This window comes from Salmo salar, unplaced genomic scaffold (assembly GCF_905237065.1).
Source record: "Salmo salar unplaced genomic scaffold, Ssal_v3.1, whole genome shotgun sequence".
Lineage (NCBI taxonomy): Eukaryota > Metazoa > Chordata > Actinopteri > Salmoniformes > Salmonidae > Salmo > Salmo salar.
In genome coordinates, this window is record NW_025549213.1 from 9917 (window position 1) to 30000 (window position 20084).

The following is a 20084-nucleotide window of genomic DNA, read 5'->3' on the forward strand; positions in this document are numbered from 1 at the left end:
TCCTGTCTGACTAGATGATCGTGGTGCTGTTCCTGTTCCTGTCTGACTAGATGATCATGGTGCTGTTCCTGTCTGACTAGATGATCGTGGTGCTGTTCCTGTCTGACTAGATGATCATGGTGCTGTTCCTGTCTGACTAGATGATCATGGTGCTGTTCCTGTCTGACTAGATGATCATGGTGCTGTTCCTGTCCCTGTCTGACTAGATGATCGTGGTGCTGTTCCTGTCTGACTAGATGATCATGGTGCTGTTCCTGTTCCTGTCTGACTAGATGATCGTGGTGCTGTTCCTGTCTGACTAGATGATCATGGTGCTGTTCCTGTCTGACTAGATGATCGTGGTGCTGTTCCTGTTCCTGTCTGACTAGATGATCGTGGTGCTGTTCCTGTTCCTGTCTGACTAGATGATCATGGTGCTGTTCCTGTTCCTGTCCGACTAGATGATCGTGGTGCTGTTCCTGTTCCTGTCTGACTAGATGATCGTGGTGCTGTTCCTGTTCCTGTCTGACTAGATGATCATGGTGCTGTTCCTGTTCCTGTCTGACTAGATGATCGTGGTGCTGTTCCTGTTCCTGTCTGACTAGATGATCATGGTGCTGTTCCTGTCTGACTAGATGATCATGGTGCTGTTCCTGTTCCTGTCTGACTAGATGATCGTGGTGCTGTTCCTGTCTGACTAGATGATCGTGGTGCTGTTCCTGTCCCTGTCTGACTAGATGATCATGGTGCTGTTCCTGTCTGACTAGATGATCATGGTGCTGTTCCTGTCTGACTAGATGATCATGGTGCTGTTCCTGTCTGACTAGATGATCATGGTGCTGTTCCTGTCTGACTAGATGATCATGGTGCTGTTCCTGTTCCTGTCTGACTAGATGATCATGGTGCTGTTCCTGTCCCTGTCTGACTAGATGATCAGGGGATGATCATGGTGCTGCCTGTTCCTGTCTGACTAGATGATCGTGGTGCTGTTCCTGTCTGACTAGATGATCGTGGTGCTGTTCCTGTTCCTGTCTGACTAGATGATCGCGGTGCTGTTCCTGTCTGACTAGATGATCGTGGTGCTGTTCCTGTTTCTGTCTGACCTAGATGATCATGGTGCTGTTCTCTGTCTGACTAGATGATCGTGGTGCTGTTCCTGTCTGACTAGATGATCGTGGTGCTGTCCCTGTCTGACTAGATGATCATGGTGCTGTTCCTGTTCCTGTCTGACTAGATGATCGTGGTGCTGTTCCTGTCCCTGTCTGACTAGATGATCATGGTGCTGTTCCTGTCTGACTAGATGATCATGGTGCTGTTCCTGTCTGACTAGATGATCATGGTGCTGTTCCTGTCTGACTAGATGATCATGGTGCTGTTCCTGTCCCTGTCTGACTAGATGATCATGGTGCTGTTCCTGTCTGACTAGATGATCATGGTGCTGTTCCTGTCTGACTAGATGATCATGGTGCTGTTCCTGTCTGACTAGATGATCGTGGTGCTGTTCCTGTCTGACTAGATGATCATGGTGCTGTTCCTGTCTGACTAGATGATCATGGTGCTGTTCCTGTCTGACTAGATGATCATGGTGCTGTTCCTGTCTGACTAGATGATCATGGTGCTGTTCCTGTCTGACTAGAGGATCATGGTGCTGTTCCTGTCTGACTAGATGATCATGGTGCTGTTCCTGTCTGACTAGATGATCATGGTGCTGTTCCTGTTCCTGTCTGACTAGATGATCGTGGTGCTGTTCCTGTTCCTGTCTGACTAGATGATCGTGGTGCTGTTCCTGTTCCTGTCTGACTAGATGATCGTGGTGCTGTTCCTGTCTGACTAGATGATCATGGTGCTGTTCCTGTCTGACTAGATGATCATGGTGCTGTTCCTGTCTGACTAGATGATCATGGTGCTGTTCCTGTCTGACTAGATGATCATGGTGCTGTTCCTGTTCCTGTCTGACTAGATGATCATGGTGCTGTTCCTGTTGCTGTCTGACTAGATGATTGTGGTGCTGTTCCTGTCTGACTAGACGATCATGGTGCTGTTCCTGTTCCTGTCTGACTAGATGATCGTGGTGCTGTTCCTGTCCCTGTCCGACTAGATGATCGTGGTGCTGTTCCTGTTCCTGTCTGACTAGATGATCATGGTGCTGTTCCTGTCTGACTAGATGATCATGGTGCTGTTCCTGTGTGACTAGATGATCATGGTGCTGTTCCTGTTCCTGTCTGACTAGATGATCGTGGTGCTGTTCCTGTTCCTGTCTGACTAGATGATCGTGGTGCTGTTCCTGTTCCTGTCTGACTAGATGATCATGGTGCTGTTCCTGTCTGACTAGATGATCGTGGTGCTGTTCCTGTCTGACTAGATGATCATGGTGCTGTTCCTGTCTGACTAGATGATCATGGTGCTGTTCCTGTCCCTGTCTGACTAGATGATCGTGGTGCTGTTCCTGTCTGACTAGATGATCATGGTGCTGTTCCTGTTCCTGTCTGACTAGATGATCGTGGTGCTGTTCCTGTTCCTGTCTGACTAGATGATCGTGGTGCTGTTCCTGTTCCTGTCTGACTAGATGATCATGGTGCTGTTCCTGTCTGACTAGATGATCACGGTGCTGTTCCTGTTCCTGTCTGACTAGATGATCATGGTGCTGTTCCTGTCTGACTAGATGATCATGGTGCTGTTCCTGTCTGACTAGATGATCATGGTGCTGTTCCTGTCTGACTAGATGATCGTGGTGCTGTTCCTGTTCCTGTCTGACTAGATGATCATGGTGCTGTTCCTGTCTGACTAGATGATCGTGGTGCTGTTCCTGTTCCTGTCTGACTAGATGATCATGGTGCTGTTCCTGTTCCTGTCTGACTAGATGATCGTGGTGCTGTTCCTGTCTGACTAGATGATCACGGTGCTGTTCCTGTCTGACTAGATGATTGTGGTGCTGTTCCTGTTCCTGTCTGACTAGATGATCATGGTGCTGTTCCTGTCCCTGTCTGACTAGATGATCATGGTGCTGTTCCTGTCTGACTAGATGATCATGGTGCTGTTCCTGTCTGACTAGATGATCATGGTGCTGTTCCTGTCTGACTAGATGATCATGGTGCTGTTCCTGTCTGACTAGATGATCATGGTGCTGTTCCTGTCTGACTAGATGATCATGGTGCTGTTCCTGTTCCTGTCTGACTAGATGATCGTGGTGCTGTTCCTGTCTGACTAGATGATCATGGTGCTGTTCCTGTCTGACTAGATGATCACGGTGCTGTTCCTGTTCCTGTCTGACTAGATGATCATGGTGCTGTTCCTGTCTGACTAGATGATCATGGTGCTGTTCCTGTCAGACTAGGTGATCATGGTGCTGTTCCTGTTCCTGTCTGACTAGATGATCGTGGTGCTGTTCCTGTTCCTGTCTGACTAGATGATCATGGTGCTGTTCCTGTCTGACTAGATGATCATGGTGCTGTTCCTGTCTGACTAGGTGATCATGGTGCTGTTCCTGTTCCTGTCTGACTAGGTGATCATGGTGCTGTTCCTGTTCCTGTGTGACTAGATGATCATGGTGCTGTTCCTGTTCCTGTCTGACTAGATGATCATGGTGCTGTTCCTGTTCCTGTCTGACTAGATGATCGTGGTGCTGTTCCTGTCTGACTAGATGTCTGGCATGTGTCGGCAATGTAGTCTGGAAGGAACACCACCTAGATCAGACATGAGATCAGAGAAGCTGTAGGATGGAACACCACCTACACAGATCAGAGAAAATGTAGGATGGAACACCACCTACACAGATCAGAGAAAATGTAGGATGGAACACCACCTACACAGATCAGAGAAGCTGTAGGATGGAACACCACCTACACAGATCAGAGAAGCTGTAGGATGGAACACCACCTACACAGATCAGAGAAGCTGTAGGATGGAACACCACCTACACAGATCAGAGAAGCTGTAGGATGGAACACCACCTACACAGATCAGACATGAGATCATTATTTAGGATGGATGCAAGTCAAGTAACATAAAAATCTATTTTTTCTTGTAACATGTCATTATACTTCATAACTTTACATAATAACTAGGGTTAACGTTGGTCCTCTTGTGTTGCAAAATGGGAATCAGGCCAGGGGTTAAGGGGGGGGGGGGTACAGGGGCGTCCAGGAGGGTAGGGCAGAGGCCTAGGGGTTGGGGTCTTAGTCCAGTCCGACGTCGATGTCCTCGGAGCTGCCCTGCTCAGTGACAAGCCTCCATCTGTTGATGTGGTGGTGTCCGTTCTTATTCTGATGACTGTCAGGCCCCTCCTCCATCTTCTGTCTCTTGTACTTAGTCCTCCTGTTCTGGAACCACACCTTCACCTGAAGAGGAAGACAGGGGGACATTAGAGATATCTATCTATGTTCTGGAACCACACCTTCACCTGGAGAGGAAGACAGGGGGACATTAGAGATATCTATCTATGTTCTGGAACCACACCTTCACCTGGGGAGGAAGACAGGGGGACATTAGAGATATCTATCTATGTTCTGGAACCACACCTTCACCTGGAGAGGAAGACAGGGGGACATTAGAGATATCTATCTATGTTCTGGAACCACACCTTCACCTGGAGAGGAAGACAGGGGGACATTAGAGATATCTATCTATGTTCTGGAACCACACCTTCACCTGGAGAGGAAGACAGGGGGACATTAGAGATATCTATCTATGTTCTGGAACCACACCTTCACCTGGAGAGGAAGACAGGGGGACATTAGAGATATCTATCTATGTTCTGGAACCACACCTTCACCTGGGGAGGAAGACAGGGGGACATTAGAGATATCTATCTATGTTCTGGAACCACACCTTCACCTGGAGAGGAAGACAGGGGGACATTAGAGATATCTATCTATGTTCTGGAATCACACCTTCACCTGGAGAGGAAGACAGGGGACATTAGAGATATCTATCTATGTTCTGGAAACACACCTTCACCTGGGGAGGAAGACAGGGGGACATTAGAGATATCTATCTATGTTCTGGAATCACACCTTCACCTGAAGAGGAAGACAGAGAAGGTTGTATTTTATTGGAGGGTTATACAAGCCCCTCTATGCCTATATAACTCTAACTTGGATACACAATTTCAGAATTGTTTCTTGTGAAATGTACACAAAAAAGGTATAATACTAAAAAACAATCATAGCATTACGATTGCAAGACCCTGCAAGACCCTGCAACAACAGGCCTCTCAGCCTCTGTACACAAAGCTGGTTGAATGGCTTTCCTACTCTCGACACCAATACTGTAGGCTGCATATTAGAATGACAAGTTTACAAGAAACACTCAACCCTGACAAGTTTACAAGAAACACTCAACCCTGACAAGTTTACAAGAAACACTCAACTCTGACAAGTTTACAAGAAACACTCAACTCTCACAAGTTTACAAGCAACACTCAACCCTGACAAGTCTTACAAGCAACACCCAACCCTGACAAGTTTACAAGAAACACTCAACCCTGACAAGTCTTACAAGCAACACTCAACCCTGACAAGTCTTACAAGCAACACTCAACCCTGACAAGTTTACAAGAAACACTCAACCCTGACAAGTCTTACAAGCAACACTCAACCCTGACAAGTCTTACAAGCAACACTCAACCCTGACAAGTCTTACAAGCAACACTCAACCCTGACAAGTCTTACAAGCAACACTCAACCCTGACAAGTCTTACAAGCAACACTCAACCCTGACAAGTCTTACAAGCAACACTCAACCCTGACAAGTTTACAAGAAACACTCAACCCTGACAAGTCTTACAAGCAACACTCAAGCCTGACAAGTCTTACAAGCAACACTCAACCCTGACAAGTCCTACAAGCAACACTCAACCCTGACAAGTCTTACAAGCAACACTCAACCCTGACAAGTCTTACAAGCAACACTCAACCCTGACAAGTCTTACAAGCAACACTCAACCCTGACAAGTCTTACAAGCAACACTCAACCCTGACAAGTCTTACAAGCAACACTCAACCCTGACAAGTCTTACAAGCAACACTCAACCCTGACAAGTCTTACAAGCAACACTCAACCCTGACAAGTCTTACAAGCAACACTCAACCCTGACAAGTTTACAAGAAACACTCAACCCTGACAAGTCTTACAAGCAACACTCAAGCCTGACAAGTCTTACAAGCAACACTCAACCCTGACAAGTCCTACAAGCAACACTCAACCCTGACAAGTCTTACAAGCAACACTCAACCCTGACAAGTCTTACAAGCAACACTCAACCCTGACAAGTCTTACAAGCAACACTCAACCCTGACAAGTCTTACAAGCAACACTCAACCCTGACAAGTTTACAAGCAACACTAAACCCTCACAAGTTTACAAGCAACACTCAACCCTGACAAGTTTTATTTAGACTTCAGACGTTGTGACTCATGTTGTAATTAGGATCCTATTGATGTGAGTGCAGATTCCTTTCACCGTGATATCCTCAGGAAGTTTGGTTTAACTGTAAGCAACCTTACTTAACCATTAATGAATAGGAAGTTATGACGCTTTTTTGCATTCAACAACTTTTTTGCATTTATACTATTTCAACAACAATATTTCTTAGATGGCAGCCCTATTTGTCCTTTATTGCTATAGTGGCCTTTTTAGATTCTCCTAATAATAAATCCTTTGGTGAAACCAAATGATTAACTTGACATTGTGATTCTCTTCCACTGTTCACTAGGGAGCTGTCGCTAGGTAGCTATCGCTAGGATGCTGTCGCTAGGATGCTGTCGCTAGGGAGCTGTCGCTAGGATGCTGTCGCTAGGGAGCTGTCGCTCGTTTTTCCGGATAGGATTTATTATTAGGAGAATCTACTGTTTATGCAGTGCCTTCGGGAAGTATTCAGACCCCTTGGCTTTTTCCTCATTTTGGTACATTACAGCCTTATTCTAAAATGGATTGTTTTTTATTCACTCATCAATCTCAACACAATGCAGAAAAACAGATTTTAGAAAATGATTGCAGATGTATTAAAAATTAAAATACATATCACATTTACGTAATTATTCAGACCCTTTACTCAGTACTTTGTTGAAGCACCTTTGGCAGCGATTACAACCTCGAGTCTTCTTGGGTATGACGCTACAAGCTTGGCACACCTGTATTTGGGGAGTTTCTCCCATTCTTCTCTGCAGTTCCTCTCAAGCTCTGTCAGGTTGGATGGGGAGCGTCACTGCACAGCTATTTTCAGGTCTCTCCAGAGATGTTTGATCGGGTTCAAGTCCGGGCTCTGGCTGGGCCACTCAAGGACATTCAGAGACTTGTCCCGAAGCCACTTCTGCATTGTCTTGGCTGTGTGCTTAAGGTCGTTGTCCTGTTGGAAGGAGAACCTTCACCCCAGTCTGAGGTTCTGACCGATCTGGAGCAGGTTTTCATCAAGGATCTTTCTGTACTTTTCTCACCATTTCATCTTTCCCTCGATTCTAACTAGTCTCCCAGTCCCTGCCGCTGAAAAACATCCCCACAGCATGATGCTGCCACCACCATGCTTCACCGTAGGGATGGTGCCAGGTTTCCTCCAGACGTGACGCTTGGCATTCAGGCCAAAGAGTTCAATCTTGGTTTCATCAGACCAGAGTAAAGGGTCTGAATATGAATATGTAAATTTGATATTTCAGTTTTTTATGTTTTAATAAATGTGCAAAAAAAAGATTGATCTGTTTTTGCTTTGTCATTATGGGTTATTGTGATGTCATTATGGGGTATTGTGATGTCATTATGGGGTATTGTGATGTCATTATGGGGTATTGTGTGTAGATTGATGAGGGAAAAAACGACTTAATCCATTTTAGAATAAGGTTGTAACGTAACAAAATGTGGAAAAAGTCAAGGGGTCTGAACACTTCCCGAATGGACGTGTCAGTATTTCACCGTAGACTATATGCGTCACTATTTCACGTACATTGATGCTTTATGCTGTAACTAAAAATTAGATATATATTTTTTGTTCAGATGACTAGATTAGCAGGCTAGATTAACAGCCTAGATTAACAAACTAGATTAGCAAACTAAACTCAGCAAAAGAAGAAACGTTCTCTCACTGTCAACTCGTGTTATTTTCAGCAAACTTAACGTGTTTACATATTTGAATGAACTTAACAAGATTCAACAACTGAGACATAAACTGAACAAGTTTCAAAGATATGTGATGAACAGAAATTGAATAATATGTCCCTGAACAAAGGGGGGGGGGTCAAAATCTAAAGTAACAGTCAGTATGTGGTGTGGCCACCAGCTGCATTAAGTACTGCAGTGCATCTCCTCCTCATTGACTGCACCAGATTTGCCAGTTCTTGCTGTGAGATGTTACCCCACTCTTCCACCAAGGCACCTGCAAGTTCCCGGACATTTCTGGGGGAATGGCCCTAGCCCTCACCCTCCAATCCAACAGGTCCCAGATGTGCTCAATGGGATTGAGATCCGGGTTCTTCGCTGGCCATGGCAAAACACTGACATTCCTGTCTTACAGGAATCACGCACAGAACGAGCAGTATGGCTGGTGGCATTGTCATGCTGGAGGGTCATGTCAGGACCTCCAAATTGATCCCGCTCCAGAGTACAGGCCTCGGTGTAACGCTCATTCCTTCGACAATAAACACAATCCGACCATCACCCCTGGTGAGACAAAACCGCGACTTGTCAGTGAAGAGCACTTTTTGCCAGGCCTGTCTGGTCCAGTGACGGTGGATTTGTGCCCATTGGCAATGTTGTTGCCGGTGATGTCTGGTGAGGACCTGCCTTACAACAGGCCTACAAGCCCTCAGTCCAGCCTCTCTCAGCCTATTGCGGACAGTCTGAGCACTGATGGAGGGATTGTGCGTTCCTGGTGTGACTCGAGCAGTTGTTGTTGCCATCCTGTACCTGTCCCGCAGGTGTGATGTTTGGATGTACCGATCCTGTGCAGGTGTTGTTACACGTGGTCTGCCACTGCGAGGATGATCAGCTGTCCATCCTGTCTCCCTGTAGCGCTGTCTTAGGCGTCTCATAGTACAGACATTGCAATTTATTGCCCTGGCCACATCTGCAGTCCTCATGCCTCCTTGCAGCATTCCTAAGGCACGTTCACTCAGATGAGCAGGGACCCTGGCCATCTTTCTTTTGGTGTTTTTCAGAGTCGGTAGAAAGGCCTCTTTAGTGTCCTAAGTTTTCATAACTGTGACCTTAATTGCCTACCGTCTGTAAGCTGTTAGTGTCTTAACGACCGTTCCACAGGTACATGTTCATTAAATGTTCATGGTTCATTGAACATGCATGGGAAACAGTGCTTAAATGCTTTACAATGAAGATATTTGGATTTTCACGAATTATCTTTGAATGACAGGGTCCTGAAAAATGGGCGTTTCTTTTTTTGCTGAGTTTAGAATAAAAACTATTGTTCCAATGAAAACGCATCAGAAATGGAAATCACAGGCTGACAAGCCCTTTTACCTTATGATTTAGTAAAATGATTCACTGAGCTTGACAATAAATTGTAATAGTCCAATTTTCTATCATAGGCCCTATCGCTAACAGTTGACTAATTTCAACATAAAAATATGTGCCAATATTTGTCCTATGTAGGCTTGCAGGAAAAATCGAATCTTTTTCAGTAGAGCTAATAATGAATAAGCCCAATGTTTCAATAGCCTAATAATTATCATATTAAACCCGAATACGAATTATAATTGAATATTAAAAATGATAATGTTAATAATATTTAAAATACATTTTTAAATCTTCATTTCACGAAGCTATGCAACAGAACGCCGCGCAACAGAACAGAACGCTGCGCAACAGAACAGAACGCCGCGCAACAGAACGCCGCGCAACAGAACAGAACGCTGCGCAACAGAACGCCGCGCAACAGAACAGAACGCCGCGCAACAAAACGCCGCGCAACAAAACGCCGCGCAACAGAACGCCGCGCAACAAAACGCCGCGCAACAGAACACTAAAGGGTCCCACCACTTGTATTTTGAAAAAACATATAATCATATTCTTTATTTATAACAAGTTTTAATTAAAAGTTCTTCAAGATATTTTATTTCAATTAAGAAGCTGACATGAATTTATCAACTCCGAATGAGTTTGGGCTGGAATTTATTCAATTAATTTATGTAGGCCTGTTCCTGAACTGTGTGCCATATACATATTTCATATAGGGTATTTTAGTAGCGTATCTCACCTGTGTTTCAGACAGATTGAGACTGTTGGCCAGCTGTTTCCTCTCGGCTCCTACTATGTAATGATTATTCTCGAACGCCCTCTCGAGCCGCAGGAGCTGCGACGGGGAGAACGCGGTGCGGATGCGCTTGGGTTTTCGGGCGAATGGGCGGTGGAGGAGCTGGCTTTCTTGGGAAACATCGTTTCCTGTGGGCAGAGAGAGAGAGAGAGAGAGGGGTTTCACTAGTTACCACATCCACAAAGTCAAAATGAACTATATCGTTTATGACTTTGTAGCTGTGGTAACTAGTGATGACCGAGACGGAGAGAGAGAGAGGGGGAGAATCACACTGCGGTTTAGATATGACATTTGTAATGTCTTTATTCTTTTGGACCTTCTGTGAGTGTAATGTTTACTGTTCATTTTTATTGTTTATTTCACTTTTGTATATTACCTCACTTGCTTTGGCAATGTTAACATGTGTTTCCCATGCCAATAAAACCCCTTGAATTGAATTGAATTGATTTGATTGAAGCAATTAGAACATAGCAACACCAGTAGCGTTTTGCTCTGCAGTGAGGTGGAAAACAACACAACACAAGGCAGAGAGGGATCTTAAACTAATTCAAATTATTATTTGCTCTTTTGGTTTGAGGCTAGTTTATAAACTCTTTATGTAGTTTTAAATAGTCTATGAAGACTTTATATAACTCTTCTGCATGTGTTGAGTCCATATCGACGTAGGGGTCAATTTAAACTGTCAATTTGATATCGTTCCAAATAGGACTGTGTGACAATATATATTTTTTTTTATATAATTTAACAATATTATTAGTCTACTTTATATTGAGAATAATGACATTAATCTTTTATCATAAATGAAAATTAGGCCAATACGTTAAATTATTATAAACATATTAAATTAATCGAGTTTACTGATGCATATAAACCATATAGTCTATTTAAAAGTGTGGTTTTTTTACAACCTAAAAAAAAATCTGGCTAGATTCTGAAACAAAATTCTGGTTTGAACGTTTGGGTAGAAAATAATTACGATTTTCGCACTCACTCAGATAAAATAGTGGTTTGGTTTGGATAAATTCGCAGTGGGATTGACCGCGTAACAAAGACAATATTTCCTTTACAGATTGCCTTGTGGCCCGGTGTGTGCCGGGAAGCCTTTCCAGACGTGGGGAAATAGACTGCTTTAGGTTTGCGCTCCATTCATCTGGACCCTAGTAAACTAAACTTGTAATAAAAACTACAGACTCCTACATATTCTATCATAGCCTAGTCACATTTAATTGGATTAGGCTATAATACATGTATAAATGTTATACAAATACACTGATATTAACCTTATAAAGCAAACGGAAGTTTCTGACACGACATCACATTTTTCCAAATGGAGTGATTTTGATGTTTAGCATTCTTCTTTTAATGCTCTTAATTTTGTATGTAATTACCTGTCACCTTAACGGAATATTTTCTCTGCTTATAATAGATATTTGATGCACCACAAGTGCACGCCAAAACGTATGCCAAAACGAGGTAACGGGAGATGAGACGGTCAATAACACAATTTACCTTCACTTTGTCATGTCGACTTCCATATTATTACTCATCAGCAATTTGATGTGTTCTGCAGACTGAACAAATAGTCCTTGTTTCGATTTTAAACTTTGATTACATTATAAAGTATAAAGCAGAGTTAAAGGCGCTTTAGTACTATATAGGCCGCTTTAGGACCATACAGTGCATTCAGAAAGTATTCAGACCCCTTGACTTTTTCCACATTTATGTTACATTACAGCCTTATTCTAAAATGGATTAAATAGGGGTGTTTTCCTGATCAATCTACACACAATTTCCCATAATGACAAAACATTTCTCAAAACTGTTTTTGCTTTGTCATTATGGGCTATTGTGTGTAGATTGTCCAGGGGAAGAAAACAAACATTTAATCCATTTTAGAATAAGACTGTAATTGAACAAAAATGTTGAAAAAGTCAAGTGGCGTCTGAATACTTTCCGAGGGCGCTGTATGAACCACTTTAGGACCATATATTCCCCAATATCTACATTAAATATAACTTATAAGAGTATACAGCCTATATAATAAATAAACATAGCCTTGCTGAAGTCCATTTGACAGTAAAACATATTAATAATAAATGTCACAACCTTATCGTCCCATACCTCTTATTTATCCTGCTGTAACAGTTTATGTATTCATTTGTTGCTACGGTGACGATACGGTGACGATACGGTGACGAAGGCTGGGAGTTCAACGAGCAACGTAAACATCCCTTTTACCAACGTGTAACCAAAGGGGGGAAACGGAAGGTGGAAATGTTTTCCATAAGTACTCTACCTCATATCCACTCTAGGTATTGTTTATGTTCACCTGTGGCTGAAAAAAAGTTGACTTATAAAGCCTATGCATCCCTAGTCCCATAACACCACAATCAGCTTGTAATAAAGACAAACATGAACTGATGATTAACATACATGGAAATGAATGATTAACCCCGCTATTATTACCAGCCTAATTGTTGTCAATCATTAGTCTGTTTTAAATTGACATCTCTGCAGTGTAGGTCACAGTTTAGTCCTTATTGTTAAAAGTACAAGCAGACCAGCCAGAGGTGTTCATTTATCCATTAACCTGGAACTTGATTAGCTTGACATTAGTTATAATTATTGATAGGCCTAAGTATTAAGACTGAGAAATTATTCAATTACATTTTTTTTTAACACACACACACACACACACACACACACACACACACACACACACACACACACACACACACACTCTTTCCAATCCTTTACCTTGAAATCTGTACCCGAAGAACCTGTTTCGTAAATCCCATGGGTAGAAGTTAAGAGGGTCTCGGTGTTGCGTCCCAAAGAAGTGTGCAGGGTGTTGTAGGTGGCCCCCTCCTAGCTGGTGGGGGTTCATGGTCAGCCCCGGGTGGTTGACCGACTCAGGGAACACCAGCTCCGGGTTCTGATACAGAGACCTGCCGGTGGGACTCTGGTACCCGTTCATGAACGCGTCAGTCGGGTTGGAATAAGTCAGTGCCGTCGGTCGGATGGGATCTTCCGTAGTTTGAAGGTTTTCTTTAGCCACCAATGATTCTATCATAAAACAACGTTTACTCACCGACGAAAACATCTTCTTCACTTCACAGGTAGTGAAATCCAGAATAAAACACAATCGGTCTTGTAAATTCCTATTTGTTCCAGTAAAAAAAAAAAAATGCTTCCCTCAAAAAGTCATAGTGAACACCGAACGGTTACGGTAGAGCCCCACGGGACCGACGTTGTGAACGGGAACCTCGAGCACCTTGCGTTTAGGGAGGTGAGATCCACGCACGCGCACCGGGAGGACACGAGGAGAAATCAACAGTTCTTTTGAACCGGGAGGACTGAGATGTGCGCAAGCGCAGCAATGTTATAATAGATTGCGCTGATTGGAAGAGTAACACGTGCCAATGAGTTCTCTGATGTACCTGGCGTGTGGATTTAGAGTTAGAGACGACGTGCAGCAAGTCATATAGCAAACAATAGCTTCATATGAAACCAAATAGTGTTTCCTCCGCGGATTTTATGTTTGGGCTCATTCTGCAAAGACAACACCAGTAAAAATTCACATTTCTTGTCCTGATATTGACTATCACACCAAAAATGATGTATAATGAAACCAGTGTTGTTTTAGCCAACACGCTGGAGGATGACAGTACTTTATCCATTCATTAAAGCGTAGCCTACAATATCAATAATATGCTTATTAAAAATATGTCAAACGCTTCTTATGTCGTAGTGCTTCTGGTGCTCCATCCCGACGTGTCTAGGTTTCCTCCTGTCTCCTCAGACCCTTCCCCGCACCAAGACCGCTGACAGGGGGTCTCCTCAGACCCTTCCCCGCACCAAGACCGCTGACAGGGGTCTCCTCAGACCCTTCCCCGCACCAAGACCGCTGACAAGGGTTTTCTCCGATGGACCCTTCCCCGCACCAAGACCGCTGACAGGGGTCTCCCCCAGACCCTTCCCCGCACCAAGACCGCTGACAGGGGTCTCCTCAGACCCTTCCCGCACCAAGACCGCTGACAGGGGGTCTCCTCAGACCCTTCCCCGCACCAAGACCGCTGACAGGGGTCTCCTCAGAACCCTTCCCCGCACCAAGACCGCTGACAGGGGTCTGCTCAGACCCTTCCCCGCACCAAGACCGCTGACAGGGGTCTCCTCAGACCCTTCCCCGCACCAAGACCGCTGACAGGGGTCTCCTCAGACCCTTCCCCGCACCAAGACCGCTGACAGGGGTCTCCTCAGACCCCTTCCCTTCCCCGCACCAAGACCGCTGACAGGGGTCTCCTCAGACCCTTCCCCGCACCAAGACCGCTGACAGGGGGTCTCCTCAGACCCTTCCCCGCACCAAGACCGCTGACAGGGGTCTCCTCAGACCCTTCCCGCACCAAGACCGCTGACAGGGGGTCTCCTCAGACCCTTCCCCGCACCAAGACCGCTGACAGGGGTCTCCTCAGACCCCTTCCCTTCCCCGCACCAAGACCGCTGACAGGGGTCTCCTCAGACCCTTCCCCGCACCAAGACCGCTGACAGGGGTCTCCTCAGACCCTTCCCGCACCAAGACCGCTGACAGGGGTCTCCTCAGACCCTTCCCGCACCAAGACCGCTGACAGGGGGTCTCCCCCAGACCCTTCCCTTCCCCGCACCAAGACCGCTGACAGGGGTCTCCTCAGACCCTTCCCCGCACCAAGACCGCTGACAGGGGTCTCCTCAGACCCTTCCCCGCACCAAGACCGCTGACAGGGGTCTCCTCAGACCCTTCCCCGCACCAAGACCGCTGACAGGGGTCTCCTCAGAACCCTTCCCCGCACCAAGACCGCTGACAGGGGGTCTCCTCAGACCCTTCCCCGCACCAAGACCGCTGACAGGGGTCTCCTCAGACCCTTCCCCGCACCAAGACCGCTGACAGGGGGTCTCCTCAGACCCTTCCCCGCACCAAGACCGCTGACAGGGGGTCTCCTCAGACCCTTCCCCGCACCAAGACCGCTGACAGGGGGTCTCCTCAGACCCTTCCCCGCACCAAGACCGCTGACTGGGGGTCTCCTCAGACCCTTCCCCGCACCAAGACCGCTGACAGGGGTCTCCTCAGACCCTTCCCCGCACCAAGACCGCTGACAGGGGTCTCCTCAGACCCTTCCCCGCACCAAGACCGCTGACAGGGGTCTCCTCAGACCCTTCCCCGCACCAAGACCGCTGACAGGGGTCTCCTCAGAACCCTTCCCCGCACCAAGACCGCTGACAGGGGGTCTCCTCAGACCCTTCCCCGCACCAAGACCGCTGACAGGGGGTCTCCTCAGACCCTTCCCCGCACCAAGACCGCTGACAGGGGTCTCCTCAGACCCTTCCCCGCACCAAGACCGCTGACAGGGGGTCTCCTCAGACCCTTCCCCGCACCAAGACCGCTGACAGGGGTCTCCTCAGACCCTTCCCCGCACCAAGACCGCTGACAGGGGTCTCCTCAGACCCTTCCCCGCACCAAGACCGCTGACAGGGGTCTCCTCAGACCCTTCCCCGCACCAAGACCGCTGACAGGGGTGGGTTCTGAAGAGAGATCTGTCAACGTGATGTAACCATCTTGTTGTGATGTCGTTATTACTTCTAATTACTATGACTGTGTGTTGTTATTACTTCTAATTACTATGACTGTGTGTTGTTATTACTTCTAATTACTATGACTGTGTGTTGTTATTACTTCTAATTACTATGACTGTGTGTTGTTATTACTTCTAATTACTATGACTGTGTGTCGTTATTACTTCTAATTACTATGACTGTGTGTTGTTATTACTTCTAATTACTATGACTGTGTGTCGTTATTACTTCTAATTACTATGACTGTGTGTTGTTATTACTTCTAATTACTATGACTGTGTGTCGTTATTACTTCTAATTACTATGACTGTGTGTTGTTATTACTTCTAATTACTATGACTGTGTGTCGTTATTACTTCTAATTACTATGACTGTGTGTTGTTATTACTTCTAATTACTATGACTGTGTGTTGTTATTACTTCTAATTACTATGACTGTGTGTTGTTATTACTTCTAATTACTATGACTGTGTGTTGTTATTACTTCTAATTACTATGACTGTGTGTTGTTATTACTTCTAATTACTATGACTGTGTGTTGTTATTACTTCTAATTACTATGACTGTGTGTTGTTATTACTTCTAATTACTATGACTGTGTGTCGTTATTACTTCTAATTACTATGACTGTGTGTTGTTATTACTTCTAATTACTATGACTGTGTGTTGTTATTACTTCTAATTACTATGACTGTGTGTTGTTATTACTTCTAATTACTATGACTGTGTGTTGTTATTACTTCTAATTACTATGACTGTGTGTTTATGTGATATTAGATTCCCTCTCAGTTTTCTAAAGCGGAAACAAGCTTTTAAAATCAGAAGTACAGGCCCTTGGATAAGTAAAGACTAATTTGGAAATCTCAACAGCGTGATAATGAGGCGTAATGCAGAAAAGGGAACTATAATCCTCATAGCAGACAGACTGACTAAGCAAGCCTATATTATACATATTCATTGCAATACGGCACCTCTTATATCGCCTTCATTCATTTAATAACGTTACCTTTCATACCTCTTATATCGCCAGGCGAGTGTGATCAAACGTACATCCTTTAGTGGGGTGCAGGGCCGAAAAAAGTCGCTTATGACCTGACGAAGATCGAAACCTTGTTTGTTTGGGAATACAGGTAGGCCTATGAGCGCTTATATCGCCCTCATTCATTTAATAACATGACCTTTCATACCGCTTATATCGCCCTCATTCATTTAATAACATGACCTTTCATACCGCTTATATCGCCTTCATTAATATAACATGACCTAATAGCCCAAATAGGTGAATTCTAACCTCCATCGGCCAGGTAAGAGTTGATCAAGTAGTGGAGCAGGCCTGAAACGGACCGTCGTAGGAATATATAGCTGAGATTGACTTTGAGATTTTTTTAAAATTAATAGATCTATAGTTAATTACTATAATGTGTTATAATTATCATCATTATATGATAAGTATGAGTACCTACAGTGTTATTGTGGAAACCTCATATTCAAGAACGGATAGGCTAACAAGATCATTTTGTTTAAAAAAAATAATAATAATAATTTTCACACATTTTTTTCACACTTTATGGTTATTATTGCTGGACATGTGCATCTGGTGTAGGCTATTTTATGGTCATTATTGCTGGACATGTGCATCTGGTGTAGGCTATTTTATGGAATTGACATGAACACTTTTCTTTCGGAGAAAGAAACATAGATTGGCCTACCTTCAAAATATATATATATTTTTTCTATAGGGCTATACTTTTATTTGATTTCAGATGGCTATGGTTATTGTGGATTCCAGGGCACGAATATAGTAAAATAGGGCGTAGATTAATTTGAGATTTTATCGAAATTCAAGCCTCGATGAACTCAGACATGCAGTCACCGCGGGAAGGTTAAGTGTAGGTTAGACTACTCTCATGGGTTTAATAAGAAACTATATCGCGTCTCGGCTGATAATATATTAACTAAAAACGGTTGTTTCAGTGGAGACATTTCAATCACTGATGCCAGTGGCTGTAGTCACAACACATGGAGGTCCGTTTATCACTACAGCTGTTCAGCTCTGCACTGTACCGACTGACAATTAATTGGGAATTCTGGTCATGAATAATTTCGTAATTTCCCAAGATATTACAGAATTCGCGGGCAGTTTGCGGGCAGTTTGTGGTGTATTCCTCCAAGGACCTATGGGTTTTAGCTTTCATGATGTTACACTATTAAGTTAATAAGTCTCTCCCCCCTAAATATGCTCTAATGCTCAGAGTGAGGCATTAGAAAATCATTACCGACGGAACTATGCTGTAGAACAACATTCTCATTGGTTGTTAAGAGCCTTAAATGCTCTTAAACACAGCCATTGAGTTCAAAGCCAGACTCCGTAAATCTCATTAACATTATTTGTGATGATGAAAAAAATCTAACTGTAGGAGCCACGAAAACAAACCCAAACATCATGTAAACAAACCCAGGCAAGATTTCATAATGTGCTGTATGTGAGAGTTTTCAAGCTGCTGCTGGGCCAGCAACCCTTCTATCCAACCTGGTCTCAAGAGTATTTCGTATTATTTCTGTACGTAAATCCGAGAACACTCCAGTTGGTATGATTATGTTTTATGTATTAATTTGTGGCTGTCCGTCACCCATTTCGTATGATATGTTACAAATTACAATTCGTATTATATATTACAAATTTGTAAAACGTACAATATGTTACGAATTTATAAATGTGTTATACGTTACGAATTTGTAAAATGCTTGATATGTCATGAAATAGCAAAAACGAATGATATGTTGCGAATTCTAGCTAGGTGGCTAACTTTAGGGGCAGGATTAGGTTAAAGGGTTAAGGTTAGGATTAATGTTAGGTGAAAGGTTAGCTAACATGCTAAGTAGTTACAAAGTAGCTTAAAAGTAGTAAGTAATTGAAAAGTTTCTAATTAGCTATAATGCTTAAGTTGTCCGTGATGAGATTCGAACTCGCAACCTTTTGAGTTGCTAGACGTTTCACATTATACGCCCACCCATTTATACCCCCCATCCATCCACCCACCCACCCATTTACACCCCCCATCAAATCAAAATCAAATCAAATGTATTTATATAGCCCTTCGTACATCAGCTGATATCTCAAAGTGCTGTACAGAAACCCAGCCTAAAACCCCAAACAGCAAGCAATGCATGTGAAAGAAGCACGGTGGCTAGGAAAAACTCCCTAGGAAAAACTCCCTAGAAAGGCCAAAAACCTAGGAAGAAACCTAGAGAGGAACCAGGCTATGAGGGGTGGCCAGTCCTCTTCTGGCTGTGCAGGGTGGATATTATAACAGAACATGGTCAAGATGTTAAAATGTTAAAATGTTCATAAATGACCAGCATGGTCAAATAATAATAATCATAGTAGTTGTCGAGGGTGCAACAAGCACGTCCGGTGAACAGGTCAGGGTTCCATAGCCGCAGGCAGAACAGTTGAAACTGGAGCAGCAGCACGGCCAGGTGGACTGGGGACAGCAAGGAGTCATCATACCAGGTAGTCCTGAGGCATGGTCCTAGGGCTCAGGTCCTCCGAGAGAAAGACAGAAAGACAGAAAGAGAGAATTAGAGAGAGCATATTTAAATACACACAGGACACCGGATAAGACAAGAGAAATACTCCAGATGTAACAGACTGACCCTAGCCCCCGACACATAAACTACTGCAGCATAAATACTGGAGGCTGAGACAGGAGGGATCAGAAGACACTGTGGCCCCATCCGATGATACCCCGGACAGGGCCAAACAGGCAGGATATAACCCCACCCACTTTGCCAAAGCACAGCCCCCACACCACTAGAGGGATGTCTCCAACCACCAACTTACCGTCCTAAGACAAGGCCGAGTATAGCCCACAACGATCTCCGCCATGGCACAACCCAAGGGGGGCGCCAACCCAGACAGGAAGACCACGTCAGTGACTCAACCCACTCAAGTGACGCACCCCTCCCATGGACGGCATGGAAGAACACCAGTAGGCCAGTGACTCAGCCCCTGTAAAAGGGTTAGAGGCAGAGAATCCCAGTGGAAAGAGGGGAACCGGCAAGGCAGAGACAGCAAGGGCGGTTCGTTGCTCCAGCCTTTCCGTTCACCTTCACACTCCTGGGCCAGACTATACTTAATCATAGGACCTACTGAAGAGATAAGTCTTCAGTAAAGACTTAAAGGTTGAGACTGAGTCTGCGTCTCTCACATTGGTAGGCAGACCATTCCATAAAAATGGAGCTC

General features: G+C 44.5%; 1 protein-coding gene across 1 annotated transcript; it reads right to left on the reverse strand.

The window, feature by feature from the left end:
• Positions 1-3973: 3973 nt before the first annotated feature.
• Positions 3974-13756, reverse strand: LOC106560214 (homeobox protein EMX1). Its single transcript, XM_045713123.1, has 3 exons — positions 12989-13756; positions 10175-10359; positions 3974-4316 (listed from the first exon to the last, which is right to left on the reverse strand). Exons 1-3 carry the CDS (start codon positions 13332-13334, stop codon positions 4155-4157), a joined length of 693 nt encoding a protein of 230 aa, XP_045569079.1. The 5' UTR covers positions 13335-13756; the 3' UTR covers positions 3974-4154.
• Positions 13757-20084: the final 6328 nt, after the last annotated feature.

Bases quoted from the DNA above. Each gene is read 5' to 3' on its own strand.
- LOC106560214 (XM_045713123.1), bottom strand. From the start codon at position 13,334: ATGTTTTCGTCGGTGAGTAAACGTTGTTTTATGATAGAATCATTGGTG. The intron at 10,360-12,988 runs GTAAAGGATTGG...CTCTGCCCACAG, and splicing joins CTTCGGGTACAGATTTCAAG to GAAACGATGTTTCCCAAGAA. The intron at 4,317-10,174 runs GTGAGATACGCT...CTTCCTCTTCAG, and splicing joins TCAATCTGTCTGAAACACAG to GTGAAGGTGTGGTTCCAGAA.